We start from the raw sequence: 22,766 nt of genomic DNA on the forward strand, positions 1-22,766 counted from the left end.
AGGCAGGAAAGGCCCTTGTGCGCTGTTAGCCACGAAGCCCGCGCTCCTCGCTCCAGAGCCAACTCCCCCGGCTTGAAAAGGGGAGAACCTGCGACCTGTTCTCCCATCCCCGCCCAGTTCAGGAGAGTAATGAAGCCAACTATAGGTGTCAACACTTATTTATTTACACATTGTAATCGGTAGGCAAATTACCCAGCTCAGCCTATTCAAGGGTACAGATCTCAGACTATTAACACACAGAACCTACAAGACCTTTCCCTTCTCCAGAGCCCCCGGGACGGAGGCCTAGACTACCAGTAAGCTGCCGAAAACCTAAGAACTAAATTCAACGCCTTCATCTGCTTTCTTTCCAAAACGCCCCTTTTGTTAAGTACTGACTTCTCAGCTCTGCCCCATTCATACTTTTTTGCTCTCCTACTGCCCACCACCCAAGATTGTTAATAATAATAACAATAATAACAACAATAATAATACTGTAATAATATTAATAATACTTCACATTTGTACGAAGCTTACAGAGTGTTTTCACATACAGCATCTCCTCTGAGCCTCCCAACAGTTCTGTGAGGTAGGTATTTCTCACCTCCCTTTTACAGACGGGGTAACTGAAGCTCAGGGAGAGAACGGGATTTGCTCAAGGCCACACAACTAGTTAGTGGTTAAGCTAGGACTTGACCCCAGCACCCCATATTCAAGTCCAGTGTTCAAACACCACAGCCACCACTGTAAAGTGGAGTGACATTTCTTACCCCAGTCAGGCCTGAGGGGCGGCCTAAGGAGGGAGGGGTCTGAGACTTCTCAGACTAGGCGGGGGAAGGGCTCAGCAGTGACGCGGGGAGTCAGGGTACTTGGCCTTCAACTCCTGTTTGAACTGACGGTAAAGGATCTTATTGTGCTGATTTTCAGCCTCCTTTTGGGGATGGAATTTCAAAACTTCTTTGAAGCCTTTATGAACCAGGAAACCTTCATTCAGCACCTCGAAATCGAATCCTGCCACGTGCAGCTCACAGGCCTGTGGAGGGAGAGACAGATAAGCAAAGTTGTGATGACATTCCTAGAGCAGAGACTGACATCCCTGCTCGCTCCAGCATTCCTAGTCCTCTGGAGGCACCCTGGATCTTCCAACCATTCAACCACTTCCTGAACTATGATCCCCCCTGCCTCATTGCCTCTTTTCCATTCAGACCTCCCTGACTCCCCCATCCCTCCTGCCCCATTTCCCCTTCCCTCTCCCTTAAGAGCACCTGGCTGATACGATTGAAGCCATACTGCCGAAAGCGCTCGTCGAAGGTGGGCACCTTGCCTCCAGCCACGTAGAATGGCTCCCAGGGGTCTTGCCAGGGCACCACGTAGGCAGGCCTCAGCAAGGTCTCTTCTGGCAGGTTGACCCAGCGGGAGTAGTTGGTGGGCGCCTGGCAGGGGGTGCAGAGCCCATAATAGAAGGGCCGCACCTCGCCCACCTGGTAGAGCTGCAGCAGCTCGTTTTTGTTCATGGGCATGCGGCGAGCTCGACGGATCTCAAAGGCAGGCACCACCAGCGCTGTGCCCGCCCACTGCTTGCTCTGATCCAGCATTTCCCGCAGGCTTCTCCACAGCCCCTCGCTGGGCACCATGTCCACGTCGATTACCAGGGCATAGTTGGCCCCCTCACGAGCCAGATTCCTCAGCAGGTTATTGGGGTAGGAGACGTTGGTGCCCAGCGCGTAATTGACCCCGGGCTGGGCCACCCTAGCCAGCTTGTCAAAGACCTCCTGGCAGGAACGCAACAGGGCAAACTCCCCTGGCTCCCGGGGGTCGGGAACGGCGGCCTCGTAGCGTGAGGGGCACACAAGGTGCATGGCGACCCTGGCACGCATATCGGGGCAGTGGCTGCTCAGCGCATAGGTCAGCACCGTGGCCAGCTGCGCCTCCTCCTTGGTGGCGGCGAACACCGACACCGACAGAGGGCCCTCCCAGCGCTCCAACAGGCCCGACAGGTGCAGCAGGTTGTCCACACTGGCGTGAGTGGCCAGGATCACATCGTTGGGGTCCATGGTGGTCTTCAGTAGGCCCCTGTAGACGCGGTAGTCGCCGCTGGCGTCCAGGACGCCTCCGGAGGCCAGCGCGGTGCGGAGCTGCGCCTTGACTTGGTCCACCGACCGCGGGGATGGGGGAAAGAACTCGAAATATTGGTCTTGCTCTTCTTGCCCATGCAGCCCGGACAGCAGCGACAGGTAGAGCAGCTGCAGCATAGCCACCAGCATGAGCGCGGCCAGCAGCAGCTGGTAGAAGGCACATCGGATGGCGTAGGACATCTGCATGGCTCTCGGGGTTCGGGGCGCGCAGCAGGGACCACCGGGCCGCAGCCTCCACTAGCCTCTGCAAACCCGGATTTACCGCAGCCTGCCGAGCGCGGCCGAAGCGAGCCGAGGCGAACCGAGCCCCTCGCGCAGCCCCGCCCACCCGGCCGCCCGCGCTGGCCTCCGGCGAGCCAGCTCGCCCCCTGCTCCCCAGGAGGAGTTACTGCAGCCTCGGTCCGCGCCGCGCGCTTTGCAAACGCTGGAAACTGCCCGCCACCGCGCCTGCTGTGTTCCGGGGGACCTGCACCCCGTCCTCTGGGTCAGTGCGCGACCTCCCGGACTAAGTGCGTCCTGAGACCTTGGTTCTCTCGCCCCAGAATCAGGGAGCGGAAACTGTGACCGAACTTGACTGCAGAATGGTGAAGGATGGCGCGGTTCCTGGCTGTGCCAGGCGGAAAGGAGCACAAAAGCCCTTTTCTGTCCGCCGCTTCTCCCTCTAAGTTTTATCAGGTCTGTATTGAGGAACGGCTGCAGGGGTCCCGGAAGACTCCTGGATGAGAGATAAGTGCATGTGGAAGACTGTGCCCTACGTGGGACGAGGTGGCCGAGTGGTTAAGGCGATGGACTGCTAATCCATTGTGCTTTGCACGCGTGGGTTCGAATCCCATCCTCGTCGTTCGTGTTTTACGCTGGAGGTGGTTCTTAATTTTCACACCCTGGTGTCTGGGGCAGTGGCTTGAAGAGAACTGAACTGGGGATGGGACACAATTCAGGTCTCCTTTCTGTGTTTGTTCAACGTGCAGCTCCGGCAGGTTCGTACCTAGAGTGTGCGGAGCTAGTGGGAGGAAGTCGGAGCTGTACTTTTCCTTCTCCATAGAAAGAGCGCCAAGGGCCAGCATTCTGATCAATGCAAATTGGGGTCCAAGAACTAGAGACGACCCCCCTGGAGGAGCTGCTCTGTCTAAAGAAGTAGAACTGGTGGCAGTGGAGGCGATGTTAGATTATTTAAATTATTAAATTATTCAGCGCACGGATTCCCCTTCCTCCAGCACTTCTCTCTGGGCAGAGACCTTGCATGTATCCACACACCTGCTGCCCTCCCTCACATACACAACCACGCACATTTAACACCAGTGTACACAGAAGCCGCTTAATAAGTGTTTCCGGAATGATTGACCCATGGACTCTATAAAGGGAGGAGAGGCCGTGCAGAAGGCAATTACTTCTATAGGTAACGTGTTCCAGCTCCGGGAATCTTCGGAAGGAGCTTTCGGTCCTCCCAGGGAGGGCCTGGAATGTCGGTTTAAGGTGTCTGCCTGCTGCTCCACAGGCAGTAGGGAACCAAGGTTGTTGAGTTAGGAAGTGATCAGGAGTAGGAGACCTTTATTTTGCGGCCCCAGCTTATGGAATCTGAAGCTGTCTCCTGGTAGGTAGTGTCAGAATTGAGTTGCGTTTGTAGGACACTTAGCTGGTGTCAGAGAATTGCTTGATGGGGGGTGGGGGTGGGGAGATAAAATAAACCAAACAAACCTAGGCATCAAATTTTATGTCCAAATTGTATGTATACCCTGGAGAATGAAATGGAAACCCACTCCAGTATTCTTGTCTGGAAAATCCCATGGCAGAGGAGCCTGATGGGCTACAGTCCAAAGGGTCGAAAGAGTCAGAGGTGAGCAACTGACCACAGAAACACACACAGTGAAGACCCAGACATAGAGAACAGACTTGATGCAGTGTGGGAAGGAAAGCGTGGGACACATTGAGAGAGCAGCATGGAAACGTATAAATTACCATATGTAAAGTGGATGGCTAGTGGAAATTTGCTGTATGATGCAGGGAGCTCAAATCAGGTACTCTGTGACAACCTAGAGGGATGGGGGTGGGGTGGGGTGGGAGGTGGAAGGGAAGCACAGAGGGAGGGAACATATGTATACCTGTGGCTGATTCATGTTGATGCATGGCAGAAACCAACACAATATTGTAAATGAATTGTCCGCCAATTACAAATTTTTTAAAGTAAGGAAAATAAAAAAATTGTATGTATAGAAGTAAACTGAATTTTGTGTATTGTCCTTGAGCCCTGCACCTTTGCTGCAGTTCTTTATTTAATAGTGTGTGTGTGTGTGTGTGTGTGTGTGTATTTAGGATTTTCTGTATGTGTGTATATCATTTGTGATTGCGGATAGGTTTACTTCTTCCTTCTCAATTTGGATGCCTTTTATTTCTCTTTCTTGCCCAGTTGCTCTGGCTAGAACTTTTGTACAAAGTTGAATAGATGAAATAGTGAAAAGCAGGCATCCTTGTCTTTTTCCTTATCTCAGGGAGACTTCACTCTTTCACAGTTAAGCATGGCATTAGTTGTGGACTTTTCATAAACGCTTTTTCAGATTGAGAACGTTCTTATTGATGCCTTGTTTGTTGAGTATTTCTATCTTTCATTAGCGCTTTTTAATATGCTGTCTAGGTTGGTCATAACTTTTCTTCCAAAGATGGCTGCAGTCATCATCTGTTGTGATTTTGGAGCCCAAGAAAATAAAGTCTGTCACTGTTTCCATTGTTTCCCCATCTATTTGCCATGAAGTGATGGGACCAGATGCCATGATCTTAGTTTTTTGAATGTTGAGCTTTAAGCGAGCTTTTTCACTCTCCTCTTTCACTTTCATCAATAGGCTCTTCAGTTCCTCCTCCCTTTCTGCCGTAAGTGTGGTGTCATCTGCGTATCTGAGGTTATTGATATTTCTTCCGGCAATCTTGATTCCAGCTCGTGCTTCATCCAGTTTAGCATTCCCCTTGATGTACTCTGCATATAAGTTAAATAAGCAGGGGGACAATATACAGCCTTAACGTAGTCCTTTCCTGATTTGGAACCAGTATGTTGTTCCATGTCCAGTTCTAACTGTGGCTTCTTGACCTCCATACAGATTTCTCTGGAGGCAGGTAAGGTGGTCTGGTATTGCCATCTCTTGAAGAATTTTCCACAGTTTGTTGTGATCCATACAGTCAAAGGCTTTGGCATAGTCAATAAAGCAGAAGTAGATGTTTTTCTGGAACTCTTGCTTTTTCGACGATCCAGTACATGTTGGCAATTTGATCTCTAGTTCCTCCGCCTTTTCTCAATCCAGGTGAACATCTGGAAGTTCTTGGTTCACGTACTGTGAAGCCTGGCTTGGAGAATTTTGAGCATCACTTTGCTAGTATGTGAGATGAGAGCAATTGTGTGGTAGTTTGAACATTCTTTGGTATTGCCTTTCTTTGAGATTGGAATGAAAACTGACCTTTTCCAGTCCTGTGGTCCCTGCTGAGTTTTCCAAATTTGCTGGCATATTGAGTATGCCAGCGCATTAATAGCATCATGTTTTAGGATGTGAAATAGCTCAGCTTGAATTCCATCACCTCTACTAGCTGTGTTCATAGTGATGCTTCCTGAGGCCCTCTTGACTTCGCATTCCAGGATGTCTGGCTGTAGGCCAGTGATCACACCATTGTGGTTATCTGGGTCATTAAGATCTTTTTATATAGTTCTGTGTATTCTTGCCACCTCTTCTTAATATCTTCTGTTTCTGTTAGATCCATGTGGTTTCTGCCCTTTATTGTGCCCACCTTTGCATGAAAGGTTCCCTTGGTATCTCTAATTTTCTTGAAGAGATCTCTAGTCTTTCCCATTCTATTGTTTTCCTCTGTTTCTTTGCACTGATCACTGAGGGAAGGCGTTCTTTTTTCTTTTTTTTTTAAATTAATTTATTTTAATTGAAGGCTAATTACTTTCCAATATGTGGTGGGTTTTGCCATGCATCAACATGAATAAAACTATGGAACATTTCACAAATTTGCGTGTCATCCTCGCTCAGGGGTCATGCTAATCTGCTCTGTATTGTTCCGATTTTAGTATATGTGTTGCCAAAGCAAGCACTGAGGAAGGCTTTCTTATCTCTCCTTGCTATTCCTTGGAACTCTGCATTCAGATGGGTATATCTTTTCTTTTCTTCTTTGCCTTTAGCTTCTTTTCTTTTCTCAGCTATTTGTAAGGCCTCCTCAGACAACCATTTTGCCTTTTTCCATTTCTTTTTCTTGGAGATCGTCTTGATCACTGCCTCCTGTACACTGTCATGAACCTCCGTCCATAGTTCTTCAGGCACTCTATCAGATCTAATCCCTTGAATCTATTTGTTACTTCAACTGTATAATCATAAGGGATTTGATTTAGGTCATGCCTGAATGGTCTAGTCGTTTTCTCTACTTTTTTCAATTTAAGTTTGAATTTTGCAATAAGGAGTTCATGATCTGAGCCACAGTCAGCTCCCGGTCTTGGTTTTTGTTGCCTGTATATAGAGTTTCTCCATCTTTGGCTGCAAAGAAGGCAATCGATCTGATTTTGGTATTAACCATCTGGTGATGTCCACGTGTAAAATCTTCTCCTGTGTTTTTGGAAGAGGGTGTTTGCTATGACCAGTGCGTTCTCTTGGCAGAACTCTATTAGCCTTTGCCCTGCTTCATTCTGTCCTCCAAGGCCAAATTTGCCTGTTACTCCAAGTATCTCTTGACTTCCTACTTTTGCATTCCAGTCCCCTATAATGAAAAGGACATCTATTTTGGGTGTTAGTTCTAAAAGGTCTTGTAGGTCTTCATAGAGCCGTTCAAGTTCAGCTTCTTCAGCATTACTGGTCAGGACATAGACTTGGATTACTGTGATATTGAATAGTTTGCCTTGGAAACGAACAGAGATCATTCTGTCATTTTTGAGATTGCACCGAAGTACTGCGTTTTGGACTCTTGTTGACTATGAGTCACCTACTCCATTTCTTCTAAGGGATTCTTGCCCACAGTAGTAGATATAATGGTCATCTGAATTAAATTCGCCCGTTCCAGTCCATTTTAGCTCACTGATTCCTAAAATGTCGATGTTCACTCTTGCCATCGCCTGTTTGACTACTTCCAATTTACCTTGATTCATGGACCTAACATTCCAGGTCCAATGTTAGGTTGATTCCAGTGAACCACCATCATTCTAGAATAAGTCCCACTTGGTCATGGTGTATAATTCTTTTACTGTGTTGCTGGGTTCAGTCTACTAGTGTTTCGTGAGGAATTTTGCACCTATATTTATAAGGGATTTTGGTTTGTAGTTTTCTTTTCTTGTGATATCTTTATTTAGCTTTGGCATCAGGGTAATGCTGGTCACATACAAAGAGTTAAGAAGTATTCTCTTGTATTTTTTGGAAGATTTTGAGCTTTGGTATTAATTCTTTAAATGAGTGGTAGAATTTGCGTGTGAAGTCCACTCGTCCTGGAATTTCCTGAGAGGTTTTTGATTACTGATTCAGTCTCATCCCTTGATATAGATATATCCAGATTTTCTATTTCTTCCTGAGTTACTTTTGGTAGTTTGTATGTTTCTAGGAATTTGTCCATTTTATCTAGGTTTCTCATTTGTTGGCATACAAGTGTTCATAGTATTCTCCTATAATGCTTTTTATTTTTGTACAACCGATAGTAATGACCCCTTTCATTTCTGATTTTAGTAATTTATAAATCTCTTTTTTTCTTAAACAACTCAAAAGTGTGTCAATTTTCTTGATTGTTTCAAAGAACCAACATTTGGTTTCATTGATTTTTCTCTGTTGTTTTTCTACCCTCCATTTTGTTCATCTCCTCTCTAATCTTTAGCATCTCCTTCCTTCTGTTCGCTCTGGGTTAAATTTGCCTGAGCTCCTTCCTCCTTTTAATGTCAGGCATTGACACCTATAAGTTTCCTCTCAGCATGGCTCTTGCTGCATCCCATAAAATTTAGTGTGTTGTTTCCATTTCCATTTGTCTCAAAGCATTTTCTAACTTATCTTTTGATTTCTTTTGTAACCGATTAGTTGTTTAGGGGAATGTTGTTTAATTTCCACATATTTGTGAAGTTTCCAGTTTTCCTATTGTTGGTTTCTATTTTCATTCCACTGTGAGTGGAAAAGATGCTTTGTGTGATTTTACTCTTTTGAAAGTTATTGCAGCTTTGTTTTGTAGCCTAATATATGATCTCTCCTGGGGAGCGTTCCATGTGCACTTGGGAAGAAGGTATATTCTGCTGTTTTCAGGTCGAGTGTTGTGTGTATAGGTCTCTTTGGCCTATTTGGTTCATATGTGTTCAAATCCTCTGTTTCCTTGTTGATCTTCTCTCTAGTTGTTCTATCCTTTATTGAAAGCGGAATCTTGAAGGCTCTATTATTGTATACATGTTTATTTCTCCTTCAATTTTGTCAATTTTTGCTCCTTATTTTTTAGGACTTTGTTTTTAGGTAGTACTCACACGCTAGTAAAGTAATGCTCAAAATTCTGCAAGCCAGGCTTCAGCAGTACATAAACCATGAACTTCCAGATGTTTAAGCTGGTTTTAGAAAAGGCAGAGGAACCAGAGATCAAATTGCCAACATCTGCTGGATCATCAAAAAAGCAAGAGAGTTCCAGAAAAACATCTATTTCTGCTTTATTGACTATGCCAAAGCCTTTGACTGTGTGGACCACAATAAACTGTGGAAAATTCTAAGAGATGGGAATACCAGACCACCTGACCTGCCTCTTGAGAAACATATGCAGGTCAGGAAGCAACAGTTAGAACTGGACATGGAACAACAGACTGGTTCCAAATAGGAAAAGGAGTACGTCAAGGCTGTATATTGTCCCCCTGCTTATTTAACTTATATGCCGAGTACATCATGAGAAACGCTGGGCTGGAAGAAGCACAAGCTAGAATCAAGATTGCCGGGAGAAATATCAATAACCTCAGATATGCAGATGACACCACACTTATGGCAGAAAGTGAAGAGGAACTAAAAGCCTCTTGATGAAAGTGAAAGAGGAGAGTGAAAAAGTTGGCTTAAAGCTCAACATTCAGAAAACTAAGATCATGGCATCTGGTCCCATCACTTCATGGGAAATAGATGGGGAAACAGTGGAAACAGCGTCAGACTTTATTTCTCTGGGCTCCAAAATCACTGCAGATGGTGACTGCAGCCATGAAATTAAAAGACGCTTACTCCTTGGAAGGAAAGTTATGACCAACCTAGATAGCATATTCAAAAGCAGAGACATTACTTTGCCAACAGAGGTCCATCTAGTCAAGGCTATGGCTTTTCCAGTGGTCATGTATGGATGTGAGAGTTGGACTGTGAAGAAAGCTGAGCGCCGAAGAATTGATGCTTTTGAACTGTGGTGTTGGAGAAGACTCTTGAGAGTTCCTTGGACTGCAAGGAGATCCAACCAGTCCATCCTAAAGGAGATCAGTCCTGGGTGTTCGTTGGAAGGACTGATGCTGAAGCTGAAACTCCAATACTTTGGCCACCTCGTGCGAAGAGTAGTTGACTCATTGGAAAAGACTCTGATGCTGGGAGGGATTGGGGGCAGGAGGAAAAGGGGACGACAGAGGATGAGATGGCTGGATGGCATCACCGACTCGATGGATGTTGAGTCTGAGTGAACTCCGGGAGTTGGTGATGGACAGGGAAGCCTGGCGTGCTGCAATTCATGGGGTTGCAAAGAGCTGGGGACGACTGAGTGACTGAACTGAACTGATAATTATTATATCTTCTTGATGGCTTACTCTTTTATAAATATATAACATCTTTCTTTGTCTCCTGAATGATTTTTGAATTAGTCTTTTTGTTTTTCTGATATTAGTATATCCACCTCAACTGTCGTTTGCTTATGTTTGCACAAAATACCTTTTGTCCATCCTTTCACTTTCAGTCTATTTGTGTTTTTGACTCCAAAGTGGCAGACAGCATGTAGTTGAATCATTAAAAAATCGGTTCTGACAATCTCTGACTCCTTTTTAATAAAACTGATTTATTTTTGGCTGTGCTGGGTCCTTGTTGCTGTGTGGGCTTTTCTCTAGTTTACTCAGGCTTCCCATTTTAGTGGCTTCTCTTGTTGCAGAGCACGGACTCTGGGTGCTCGGGCTTCAGTAGTTGTGGCCCACGGGCTTAGTTGCCCCACGGCAAGTGGAATCTTCCTCGGCCAGGGATCTAACCTGTGTCCCCTTCAATGGCAGGCTGATTCTCAACCACCGGCCAATGCTTTTCTCAACCATTAAAAGTTCAATCTCTGACTTTTAACTGGAAAGCCAAATCCATTTACAAAACCAGGAAGTGTCCATCTCATGAAAAGGCAAGCAGCTTGAGGATAAAGACTGGCCTTCCAATGTTTGCATCCCTCCACGAGCCTGTCTCAGTGCCCGCCACTTAGAGCCCTCTCCAACTGTTTGTTCGCAGACACTGGCTGCTTCTGAGGGAAACCGGGCCTGTTGGCAGAGCTGTGTCAGGCTGGGGAGGTGGCAGTGGCTGGGTAGGGGGGTAGTGCTGGGCATCGCAGAGGGACCAGCAAGTGTAGCCCCTCAGTCCAAGTTTTTGTTTCTTTTTTTAAAAGTAGGTTTTATTATTTATTTGACTACCCTGGGTCTTGGTTGTAGCACAGAGGCTCTTTAGTTGCAGTATGTGGGATCTAGTTCCCTGACCAGGGATCAAACCCAGGTTCCCTGCATTGGGGGCGCAGAGTCTTAGCCACTGGGCCACCAGAAAAGTCCCCTTTTATTTTATTTTTTAAAATTTTTCAAGTATTTGTCTCTAACATTAAACCCAGCTGCATCCTGATCTGATGAGAAAGTTGGGCTGAGCATACCCGGGAAGGAGGACCGGAAGAAGGAATTCCAGGTTGTGACATCATAAGGGCATCTGACGGGTGGGTGTTCTCTTTCTGGACCGATCCTCCACTGCTCAGCCCCACCTGGGCTTGCACCAGGTGGCCATGGCCCAGCACCATTGGGTTCCCTGGGATGGCTGGGGTTGGCAGGTCTAGGGAGCTTTTGAGTACAACAGACAATAGTCTCTGAAGGTGAAGAAGAGAAGGGGACCTAGGAAGTATTGGGGTCCTGCTCCCACCAGTCCCAGCCAAAGGGTACAGTTTGGCTTAGTGGTCTGTACAAAATATTCCCAGGACCACAGCTACCATTTAGTAAATGTCAACCTGTACTCCAGCGCTTTCTCCAGGACTCCAGTCTTCAGGAATCCCTGTTCCCACTGCCAGGAAAGAGCCTGACTTCGAACCCAGGACGCTGGGTCCGGGCACATGCACTGAAATCACCAGGTTGAATGGCTCTGTAAAGGGAGCCGCCTCTTCTCCTTTATGTCTCCTCCTCCCTCGAATTCCCTGGTTAGGCCTCACCCCTAAGGCCCTTCGGCATTTGCCTGCAGCCCACTGCCCCAGCCTTATCCTCTCCCCTCCCCCTCTCTCACACCCTAGGACTCCCCACACCCCTGCTCTGCTGCCAGAAGGCCCACTGTTCCCTGAACATTCCATATCCATCCAAGCCTTGCATTTTCTGGTACGTCTGCCTGGGTTGCCCCTCCCCCACCTCAGCCCAGCAAACTCATATTCATCCCTCAATGCCCAGTTCAGAGGACACCTCCTCAGGGATGCCTGCCTAAACTTGCCAGTAAGATCAACGGCCCCCTCCTCTAGCATCTCATATTACACATTCTGTAGGGTCCTCACAAGCCCTATTACAAGTTATATTCTATTTCCCATGGCCTTGGGAGCAGGGTCATAGCTCCTTTGTTTCAGGGTTGTCAGACCACCCAGAACCTGGCACAGTGACAAATGGTGGAAGGAATGAATCCTCACTTGGAGTTGGCCTTGTGTCTTTATTTCAGTTCCCAAGATTGTATCTTTTGTGTGTGTGTGTGTGTGGCTGCTCTGGATCTTCATTGAGGCATGCCAGATCTTTCACTTCGACGCTCAGGCTCTCTAGTTGTAGCATGAGTTTAGTTGTCTCTGGGCATGTGGGATCTTAGCTCCCCAACCAGGATTCAAACCAGCATCCCCTGTATTCAAGGTGGACTCTTAACTACTGGACCACTGGGGAAGTCCCCAAGACCATATCTTGCTTCACTTTCCTCTTTGGTTGCAAAACAGCCCGTGGCTTCTGAGCAGGGCCTGGTGCTGACTTATCACCTGGTCTGTAATACCTGATCATTGAGTGGCCATGGGAGGCAGAAAGGCAAATGGGCAGAAAGGTCCGTGCTGGTAATCTCAAACACCCTGCTCTTCCCTGCCCTGGGCAGGGTAGCACAGATGTGTGGCAAAGCAGGCCTTTCCTCCATCCCTCTGCAGAACTGGCTGACTATATCTCTGAGGCTCCATTTCTGAGAAGGGGGAGCCTAGGGAGGCAGAGGACGCTGGTGCGGGGAGAGAGTCATAGTTATCCATGCAACCAGGCAGTCTGTCTTGGAATACAGGGCTCCTTGCAAGCCGGTATGCCTTGGCAATCATGTGGCCAGGAAGGTCCAGCCCAGGGATGCCCACAAATCCCTTCCCTTCTCAGGGCCTCAGTCATTCCATCTGTCGAATGGGTACAATCATCCCCACTTCACCCAGCTCATCAAAGTCAACAGAACTGAAAGCGCTTTGGAAATAAAGATTCAGTGAGATCATTGTACAAATGAAGATGGTTGTTATTAGACCCAGGAACAGGGTCTGAGGGAAAAACAAGCAAAAAAAGGTGGAGTAAGTGTTCAGGATTCTCCCTTTGAACCCCTTGAGGAAAAGGGAAGCAGGCAGAGGGCAGGAAGAACAGCACCTACAGGGAGGTGGGGACTGGGTTCTGGCTCTGCCAAGAACTGGTCATTCCCCCAGGACTGGGTTTCCTCACCTGTACAGAGAGGGGCACAGTCCCTGCCAGCCTCCCTCCAAGGGCCTCAACGTGGCTTCAGCAAAAGGGCAAGGTCAGAAGAGTTTTGCAAACTGTAAAATGCAGCTCATGCCTGCAGGCTAACTGCAGTTCCAGGACCGGGCCCAGCTAGGCTCCGGGAGTGGACACAGTGTGCGCTGGCGACCTAGACACTGTTTGAGGCCCGGAGGGTCCTTTGAAATCCCTCAGATCCCTAACTCCTTCTCCCCCGTCCCCTCAAACTCCCTGGATTCCTCTGTTCTGAAGTCCGAGAGACCCGACCGAGGGGTTGCTGAGGCCTGGAGAGAAGAGGAGGTCCTGCCCTGGACTGACCCCCACCCCAACACGGACTCTGAGGCCGCGTCCACACCAGCCGCACGGTTGACAAGACTCCACCTGTGGCCTCTGAGTTTCAGCGACTCGCCAGTGGGTTTGTCGTGATTAACGAACGCAGTCCTGACGGTGAGGATGGGCCATGGTCCTCGGCCCTCTTTTCCCTGATGATCACCCTTTCAATGAGGTTTTATGTGCATCCAGATAGTGCGTCAGCTCCACTCCTGGGTAAGGGCTGGAATGGCAGGTGGTGAATTCTTCCTAGCAGCACTCCAGGTGGCCGCCAGCCCTGGAAGAAGAGCTGTGCCCACCTCTTGCTGGAGCCCTCAGGCCACAGGGCCCCCACCCACCCGGCCCGGTGGAGGCTTGAGCCTGGCCCGTCATTCCCCCAGCGCTGGGCCTCAGCTCTGAAGAGAGACGCTGGGAGAGCCCTCGACAGAGTGCTTCAGAGCAGCGCCTTGAAGAGGAAGGAAAGGGAGGCGCCACAAGAGAGCCCCAGTGCTAGGAAGAAGGTCATGAGGGTGCCGGTCACCTCCCTCTCCTGTGGCAGCACCTGCCTGGAACAGACAGGAGAGGAGCTCTGAGAAAAATGTGGGGCCCACCCTGGACCCAGCCCCATGTCCTATGCCCCTCTAACAACGGGACGGATGATTTCTGGTCTGGGCTGGCCCAACTTCCGGGCCACTATAATGAGGCCCTTCCCTCTGGACTCCAGTTTCCTGATCTGTAAAATGGGGCCACTGGACACAGACGTCTCTCCCGCCCCTGGGATCCAGATGCCCCTGCCTTCCTTCTTGGCAAAATGTCCCCTACCTGGTCTTCCTGTCCCCTCTACGCTCCCTTGTCCCCAGGGTGAGCAGCCCAGGAACTCTGCTTGTGACCTCAACCTTGGGTCCCCTGCAACTGAGAATGTGGGAGAGTAGCTGGGCCCTAAGGAATGACAGTGCAACCTGCTTGCTCACAGAGGGGGAAACTGAGGCCCAGAGCGGAGGCCCCAGAATCGGCCTGGGCTGCCTTACTAGGTAGGAACCTCCCAGCCGAGTCCCCCGCTCCTCAGCTCCTGGCCTGGGGCCAGTTCATCAGTGAGGGCCTGACCTGACGGCAGGGTACCAGTGAGGCCTGGAGAAACAGCTCAGGCCGGGCTGGCCGGAAGCCAAACTCCTGGCAGCTAGCTGTCCCTCTCCAAGAGTGAGCCCACCTCCCCGCTCCCAAGCCCTCCCCTCGCCTTCCCATCCCCCAGACCTGGGCGCCAGGCACATGGTGAGGGACACCAGGTAACCATTTGAGACAGCGAACAGCAGCATGAAAGTGATGAAGTAGGCGTCCTTGGGGAAGAGAATGGGCAGTCGGGACCTCTCGGGCACGTGGCACAACATGAAGAGCGGCACGAACAGGACGCGCAGGCAGACCAGCAGGGGCAGCAGCCGGCTGTCTTCATCGGGCTGCGGCGGAAGGCGGGGGTGAGGGCGTTCCCCAGGAGCAGCGCCTCTGCTCCGGGCCACCCCCTCCACTCAGCTCAGAGAGTCAGCTATCACTTCCCCTGACCTACCCCGTGTGAGCCTGGGAGGACCCAGCACGGGCCCCTCTGGAGAGCGAGGGGCAGGGCCAAGGCCATCCCACCCATAAGCACCCAGCCTCTGCCTCTCCTGAGCACCAGTCTGTGCAGAACTAGAAGAATGTCTCTGGTTTTCAAAGTTGGTTGCGCTGAGCACCCCTGGGGGTTCCAAAGAACCCTTTGGGGCAGATGGGATTGGAAACTGGGGATCCAGACCCGATCAGAGCACCTCCTCTTTGATTTACTATATCTGTTGTGTGTCCTTGGAAGGTTTCATTGAAAGAAGCAGCATCATGGTGAAAAACAATCCAAATACTAGGAATCCTGCCTGACCTCTCACATGGTGCAGGAACCTTTGTGTAAACACTCTCCACGCACCAGGGGCTGGGCCCTCAGCTGGATGCTGGAGACAGAGGTCAACTGGACATGGCTTCTGCTTTCAGAGAATTCAGTCCAAGCCCTGGCTTGCATGCCTCCAGGGGCTGGTGCTCTGTGCTAACTGGCTGTTCTGTTACCAAACCCAGACCAGGGCCAGTCAGTGTTGGGAAGTCACCCTTCTGCGCCCTTTCACACTCTCTGATCCCTGACTGCTTCTCCAAACGGCTGATCACCCCAGTAGACGTGCTCACCCACAGGAAGTAAGAGGTTAGGCTCCGTCCCAGACAGTCCATGACGTTGAAGAGGAGGAAGCAGCAGATGGGGTTGAAGAACTGACCTGGTGGGGGACAGAGGGGGCTCATCCCGGTCCAGGCTGCTCACTCCCCTCTCTCCCCTCCTTTCACATTGCCCTGTCCTCTGCCGCTTCCCACTACTCACTCCACTTCCCAGGACCGGTGGAGCTGGTCACCATGGCTGTGATGGCCGGGAAGACGGACAGGGTGACTGTGAAGACCAACACCAGGCACAGCGCCGTCAGCCAGATCTGGAAGCCAGAGGAAGGGGTGTGAGGGGGCGGCCAGACTCGGAGCCCAACATGCGGCCCCAACCCCTCCACCCAAGCCTTGGCCCCGGGAGCGGGACACTGGGGCCTGGCCCAGCGTGTCCCTGACCCACCATGACCCTGTCACCTCGGGGTGGACAAGCTGAGTACTAAGGTCTTAGTCCATTCTAAGAGTCTCTGGGGTAGGCTGGAGAGAGCAGCTCTCTCTTCCCCAGGGATGAGGGTTGGGGGTTGTATCCAAGCCAAACCTTCCGGAGGACAATGAAAACTGAAGGTTTTTCTGGCTTCTGGGGTTCCTCTGGTTCCACCTCTGTCTCCTTCTCAAGGTCAAGATCCAGAGTCAGGGCTGCCCTCTGCGGGCTGTTGGGAATCCCATTCTTCTCATCTGGGGCAAGAGGAGAGGGCAGGGTCATGCCTGTGACAACCAGGCCGGAGGAGGGGAGATTCCAAGCAGTTAAAATGAGTGACCCTCCACCAGTCCAGGTGCAGGCCAAGAGAATTAATGGAAATACGCCAACCTACTATTTATTGGGCTTCCCTGGTGGCTCAGTTGGTAAAGAACTGCCTACAATGCAGGAGACCCAGATTCAATCCCTGGGTCCGGAAGATCCCCTGGATCTTCCCTAATGGCCACTCATTCCAGTATTCTTGCCTGGAGAATCCATGGACAGAGGAGCCTGGTGGGCTACAGTCCACCAGGGGCTTGCAAAGAGTCAGACACGACTGAGCAACCAACACTTTCACTTTCACTGTTTATTAAGTACATACACGTACCAGGCACAGTTAAGCACCTTAGATGGATTATTCCACTACCATTGCTTTATAAAAAACAAAAACAAAAAAAATCCCCTGAGGCTCAGAGGGGTTATGTGACTTGACTGAGATCACACAGCTTGGATGTCATGAAGCTAGGATTTAAACTCAGACACACCTGGATCTAGGACCTGCAGGCCTGAAGCTCTGCTGCCTCCCTGTTTTATGGAGGAGGAAACTGAGGCCCAAAGGGCAACTGAAGGGATGACTTTAATCCCACTGACTTCCCTTCAAGATCGTCTGCCTCTGCTCACTTGAGGCTCCTAGAGATGAGGGCTATAGTTGGGGACAGAGGCAAAATGCTTCCCTGTGGAGAGGGCTCTAGCCTCCCCTGGCTCTTCCACCTCCCCGGCAGGGTCCCGGGCTCACCAGACTGGAGAAGCTCAGCTTTGGTCTCCAGCTCCTGACCATGCGCCTTCGATGGTTTCTTGGCCAGATAGTAGCGGGCAAACTTCTGCAGAAGGAAAGCGTTGTCCCTGCCTGGCTTGGGCTTAGGTGCCTGGATCCCTCCCCACCCTGCTGACTTAGAGGCTGGGGTCCCCCAGTGGCTGACTCCTTTGGGGATCGGGACTGGGCCCCTCTGCCTCCTTTGGCTTCTCTCAAGGCCTCAGGCTCAGGGCGGTATCTGTGATGCTCCGAAGTGGGCCTCAAGCCCAATACCAGGCTCACCAGGTGGGGCAGGCTCAGGTAGCACACGATGGACATGACGGTGCCCACGCAGGGCGTGACGAAGTACCCCAGGGCAGACGTCTGGGCATCCACGCCACCTGTGCAGAGACTTCAGCTGCAGAAGGGAGGTGATGGTCCACCAGCTCCCTCAGGGAGCTTGTCCTCCTTCGCACTACACACATCTCAGATTCACCTCCTGGCCTCTCCCATTCCTCCCACTGACACTGAGGACCCTTTTGCAGGGGCCCTGGCCCGGCCCTTCGCATCCCTCACTCGGTCATTTTTGTTGAGCGCTTACTATGTGCTCATTATAAATGCATGCTTCTTACAATCTGAGTATGGAGCTGTAAGAATCATTCAGGTTGGGAAGCAAACACAGGTAAGTACCTTATCCAACACCCCTGGCTAGAGAACAGTGGAACTGGAGTTCAGACCCAAGTCTATCTGAATCCCACACCTGTCTCCCCTTCCCTCAACCTACTGCCACAGGCCAGTGCTGGCCTCAGGAATCCTGCCCTGGGCCCCAAATTAACCCAGTCCTCACCCATCATTCTCTCATGGTAGGACTCAAGAGCCCCATACCCAATCCCCAGCTCCCCCATCACCTCATCACCTCTGTATCCACCACAGCCCAAAACATCTCACCCTTAGCATACACTCTGCTCCCCAGAATCCCAGACTGCCACCCAAATCTACTCACTGGCCATGGATATGAGCATGGCAAGGGCAGCGAAAATCCCAGCCAAGCCCTGGCCACTGAGGAAGAGGGTGCTATACTTGGAAGGCATGGTGCCCAGTTGTCCGAAGAGGCTGCCTTGCAGAACTGCACCGAAAGCTGTGGAAGGACAGGATTGGGGGCCGCTGATCAACTAGGCAGGCCCTGAGGGCCCCCTGGAGGGGGTGTGGCTGGGTGTACAGGGGACTCTGGACTAGGTTGGACACTCTGGTGTAACACCCCACATGCATTCCTCTTCCATGGTACAGCCCTGGGTGTGAGGGGCTGGGGGCCAGAAGACCTGCTCTCAGGTCACTGCAGGGCCTGGGATGAGTGACTTTTCCTCTCCTCTGGGATATGGGTGATGTTTCTTCTGTCTTCCCTTCGATACCCTGGGCCCTTTCAGTTACAAGAGGCTCGGCTGAAGCCCTGGTCGGGCAGGGTAGGGAGGTGGGGAGGGGAGGTGCTCACAGTTGATGAACCAGACGGAGGCCATGGTGATGGAGAAGAAGAGCCCGGGGCTCATGTCCACCTTGACCAACACCGCCGTCAGGGTAAAGAGGAACAGAATGATCAGCAGGCTGCCCAGAATCCGCACCGTCTCAGGGATGCTGTTTGGAAGGGGGAGAGGGCAGAGTGGGCATCGCTGGACTCAGGCCAGGCGAGGGGAGGAGGGCGAAGAGTTTCATCCCAGCGCTGGACAGTGGGGACTGGTGAGAGACGCAGAGGGAGGGGAGGGAGAATGGGAGGGCTTCCCTCCGCCCACCGCCCGGGGCCCAGATGGAGCTGCCTCAGCAAAGGGGGCGGGACCCAGGGGGCGGGCCTGAGACTGAGCCCGGGGGGCGGGGCTCTCACCATTGGTACAGGAAGGAGTTGAGGAGTGTGAAGAGCAGCAGCGGCAGCTGCGACAGCAGCGTCACCCAGTTGTTGAAGTTGAAGGTATCTGCGGGGCTCGTGTGGTTGGTGCCCAGGGTCTCGGCGGTGCTGTTGGCCCCCGCCAGCCGCCCCTGGAAGTACTGCCAGGAGGCCAGGGGGTAGGGTGCAGGGTTACCCCACAACCTACCTAGCCTCGGGAACCCCCCAGCCTTCTTCCTCTGCCTCCTCCCACGCCCGGGATCGCTCCGTTAACTTCTGCGGGACTGTCTCTCTCTCCTTGCGCTGTCCCCAGTACCTGGCACGTAGTCGGAGCTCGATGAACGGGCACGGAATCGAACTGAAGTCTGGGACCGAGCCCAAGCCCTAAGAACCCCCAGCTTGGGCCGTGCTCCATCTCTGGATCACCCCTCCTCTCCGGTGCCTCGGTCGCGGCCCCCACCCCCACTCCGGCAGCAGTTTCTAGATTCCTGGGTATTTATGGAGCTCTGACTGTAAGCCAGGCTCTGGATCAGATGCTGACCAACTGCTTTCTCTCTGGAACACACATCCTGCCACAGCTCTGCTCAACTGCCCCTCTCCCCACCCATGGCTCCTTGTGGCCTGCAGGGCAAAGCCCTAAGGTTATGGAACAGCATTTGGGGCCTCTCAGAACCAGTTTCCGTTTTGTGGCCCATTTCTTGTTCCATCCTGCTAGAGCTCCATGCACCCCAAGCTCTGGCCCTTTGTACAGGTTGGCACCTCTGCCTCTCATTGCCTTCACCAGGCTGCTGGCTCTGTTTGAAATTCCCTCCCCTCTCTGACCACTCACCTTCCCAACACAAATACTTTACCTACCCTTCTCCCAAGTTACAGATCACCTGATTATTAATCAGAAGGAGTGGCTGTCTCCTCTGGGGACCCAATGGACTCTGCTCCAAGCCTGGGATGGCACACGCCATGTTACATCACCAACATTTCCTTGGCACCTATCTTGCTTTCAAGACCAGGGGCTGGTTCATCTTTGGGTCTCCAGGGCCCAGCACAGAGCTAGGCACTGAAGAGGCATCTGGAAAGTTGCTGCTTTTAATATACAAGAATAATTCCGTACCAAAGAGAACACAAGCCCCGGATTCCTGCCTTCCCTTGAAATAATGTAAGCTTGGTGAGGATGCAATCTTCCTCAGCTATGGTTCCTCCTGTAACCCCAATGCCAGGAACTCTAGGTGTGCATTGGATGAATGAATGTAATTCATGATATTTCAAAGAAAATCAAAGGCTTGGATAACCACTTTTGGAGTTACCAGCCCAGGAATAATGACAAAGGGGAGGTGGGTGGGTAGCTCCTTGCTGGCTCCACAGGATCTCCTGACCTGGTGGCCTTGGGCTAGGATCTGGGCATTCCTGAAAGCTTGTGGATCCTAGCCATGAGAGAGGGACCTCTCCTCTCTGCGACCCTCTGTTTCAGCCGACAAAGGGGACACAGTGAGGATTCCCTAGGAAATCCCATGGACAGAGGAGCCCGGTGGGGCTCCAGTTCATTGCGGTCGCAAAGAGTCGGACCGACTGAGAGACTGACACTCCCACAGGCAGCGTGGTAGGGAAAGGCCGCTGGAGGGACGGCTGGAGGTTGTGGCCTTGGATCTATCATTCCAGCCACGAGTCTCACCGGGATGGCTGTGATGAAGAAGTTCCAGGGGAGGAGGGTGCCCAGCCCGAGGATAAAGAAGCTGATCCCGACCAGGTGGTAGCTGTGAGGATCAGACAGAAGGTCACTCGGAGGACTTGCCGCTCCGGCGGCCCCTCCGCCTCCCAGACCAGCACCCTCCCCCACCCCGCTCGGAGAGCGGACTACAACCCCCATCACCCAGGCTCAGGCACCCGAGGCAGGGGGCTGACGGGAATTGTAGTTCCAACTGGTCTTTGCGCTTTAGAGAGCCCAAGGGGAGCGGCTCTGCGCTGCCCACGGCCGCAGGATCCCCATACGCCGCACCCTACATGGTTCCCAACTTGCCTGTCCCTCGGGGCGTCTCCTCGTGCCATGGCCGCCCGGCAGGATGAGCCAGGGTGGGAGAAAGAGGCGGGCGCCGCACCTGCACCTGCCCCGGGGCCCGTGGGCCACGCCGGGGACCCGGGAGGCTGGGTCTGGCCGGTGGTGGACACGGGAAGCGGGGTCGGGTCTTCCACGGTCCGAGGCCGGGCAGTGGAAGGCGGAAGCCGGGCAGGGAGCCCCACGCCAGTTTCTCCCAGTCTGAAGTACCGCAGGCTCGGACCTCGGCTCCGCCCCCGGGGCGGAGACAGTGGGGAGCCCCACCCCTCCCGGCCCCCGAGGACCGGGGACTCCAGACTCCAGCCCACCCACGGCCTGACCTCCTGGTCCCCGGACTCCGCCGCTCCCCGTGCCACCCGAGAGGCTGTGATCCGGGAAGATTCCCCCGAATCTGCGGGCGCCGGGCCCTGACCCGTGCGGGCGGGTTGGGGGAGGTAGTAGGGGTGTCCGCCCCGCCCCGGCCCCCTGCCCAACGAAGTGCTGTGGAGCTGACCTGGCGCGAAGTTCTCCAGGCTCCGGCAAGACGGAGGTGGTGCCGTGGCGGCGCTAGCACTCGCTAACGTACAAGACCACTGGGTGGTGGTAACCCGAGAGCGGCCAGCCCGGGGGGAAGCCGGAGAGACCGTCTGTCGTCGGCGGTCCTGGGGGGCTGCACTGAGCTGGGTCCCCCCGGGAGGCAGAGAGGAGGGCCAGGTGTCGAAGCTGGCAGAGCCCGCTGGCAGATCTGGAAGACAGACAGATGAACTCTCCTTCTGCAGCGGGTGCCTGGGGAATCGACGGGACTTTGGGGCGCACAGCGGAGGGTCGAGTCCCTCGGGGGCGTCCAGAGGGGCTTACTGGTGGCGGTGTGGCTAAGCTTCGGAGCAGTGGTTCCGGAGGAAAGGGAGACCCAGAGGAGCCTCCAGGCCTGCTCCCTAGTCTTACGTGGTGCTCTCCCATGGTGAGTGCCACTTAAAAAAAGAAAAATTACTTTTAGGGACTTTACTGGTGGTCCAGTGGTTAAGACTCCGCGGCCTCGGCAGGGGAAACGAGTTCGATCGCTGGTCGGGGAACTAAGATCCCGTGTGCCGGCTTCCCAGGTGGTGCTAATGGTAAAAGATCTGCCAGTCAATGCAGGAGACATAAGCGAGACAGGTTCGATCCCTGGGTCAGGAAGATGCCTTGAAGAAGGAAATGCCAACCCACTGCAGTATTCTTTCCTGGAGAATCCCCATGGACAGAGCCTGGTGGGCTACAGTCCATGGGGTCTCAAAGAGTTGTACAGGACTGAGCGACTCACACACACACACAGGCAGCTGGGTGCAGCTAATAAATAAATATGACTTTCAACGATCCCACGTCACATCGTAGCAAACACTGAGATGCATTCAGCTCCCAGTCTTTTTCCGTGAAAAACTTTGTAAAGATGATAAACCATTGCACTTTTGAAATTAATTTTCTCTAACTCATATAATTTACAAGAGGGTTTGTTTTCTCTGCAGTTGAGATGCTGGAGAATTTTTGTCACAAATTATTTTCATAAGTAATGACATTTTATGGCCCTTTCCTGGTTACGTGTGTGTGTTTTCTCCAGTCTATGAGGCAAAGACTGTGTTTATTTAGTATGGCGTTTATTGCAAACATCTAGAGCAGCTGCCTGGTACATAGCACACGCTTGAAAAATGTTTGGTTAACAAATGGATTGCAGTGATATGCAAGTGATTTTCTAGAGAAGAGAGTCAGCTTTAAATTACAGTGATTGAGAAAGTATACTGTGTCTTCAGTTTGCTTTCAACCTTTTAGAATATGACAAAGAGGAAAGTCTCAATTGTGGTGCTAACGTTTTAACACTTGTTAATCTCTATTTAGGTAATCT

General features: G+C 51.8%; 2 protein-coding genes and 2 non-coding genes across 7 annotated transcripts; 1 reads left to right on the forward strand and 3 right to left on the reverse strand.

The window, feature by feature from the left end:
• Positions 1-142: 142 nt before the first annotated feature.
• B4GAT1 (beta-1,4-glucuronyltransferase 1) lies at positions 143-2,445 on the reverse strand. Its single transcript, XM_061407053.1, has 2 exons — positions 1,245-2,445; positions 143-1,012 (listed from the first exon to the last, which is right to left on the reverse strand). The coding sequence occupies exons 1-2, from the start codon at positions 2,298-2,300 to the stop codon at positions 821-823; spliced, it is 1,248 nt and encodes a 415-aa protein (XP_061263037.1). The 5' UTR covers positions 2,301-2,445; the 3' UTR covers positions 143-820.
• A 428-nt stretch (positions 2,446-2,873) lies between these two features.
• TRNAS-GCU (transfer RNA serine (anticodon GCU)) lies at positions 2,874-2,955 on the forward strand. The gene has a single exon. It is a non-coding gene; the product is annotated as a tRNA-Ser (tRNA).
• Positions 2,956-6,082: 3,127 nt separating this feature from the next.
• On the reverse strand, positions 6,083-6,189 carry LOC133241883 (U6 spliceosomal RNA). Its single transcript, XR_009734694.1, has one exon. It is a non-coding gene; the product is annotated as a U6 spliceosomal RNA (small nuclear RNA).
• Positions 6,190-12,748: 6,559 nt separating this feature from the next.
• SLC29A2 (solute carrier family 29 member 2) lies at positions 12,749-22,228 on the reverse strand. 4 transcript variants are annotated; one of them, XM_061407050.1, is made up of 13 exons: positions 21,882-22,228; positions 20,876-21,635; positions 20,531-20,612; positions 18,865-19,025; positions 18,481-18,620; positions 17,995-18,129; positions 17,295-17,392; positions 16,995-17,079; positions 16,061-16,197; positions 15,689-15,794; positions 15,502-15,587; positions 14,560-14,759; positions 12,749-13,874 (listed from the first exon to the last, which is right to left on the reverse strand). In XM_061407050.1, exons 2-13 carry the CDS (start codon positions 20,902-20,904, stop codon positions 13,763-13,765), a joined length of 1,371 nt encoding a protein of 456 aa, XP_061263034.1. In that variant the 5' UTR covers positions 20,905-21,635; positions 21,882-22,228; the 3' UTR covers positions 12,749-13,762. The 4 variants fall into 4 exon arrangements, with proteins under 4 accessions (XP_061263034.1, XP_061263035.1, XP_061263033.1 ...); XM_061407051.1 differs by having other exon boundaries at positions 20,876-22,228; XM_061407049.1 differs by lacking the exon at positions 21,882-22,228 and having other exon boundaries at positions 14,560-14,642; positions 20,876-21,682.
• Positions 22,229-22,766: the final 538 nt, after the last annotated feature.

This window comes from Bos javanicus, chromosome 29, assembly GCF_032452875.1.
Source record: "Bos javanicus breed banteng chromosome 29, ARS-OSU_banteng_1.0, whole genome shotgun sequence".
Classification (NCBI taxonomy): domain Eukaryota; kingdom Metazoa; phylum Chordata; class Mammalia; order Artiodactyla; family Bovidae; genus Bos; species Bos javanicus.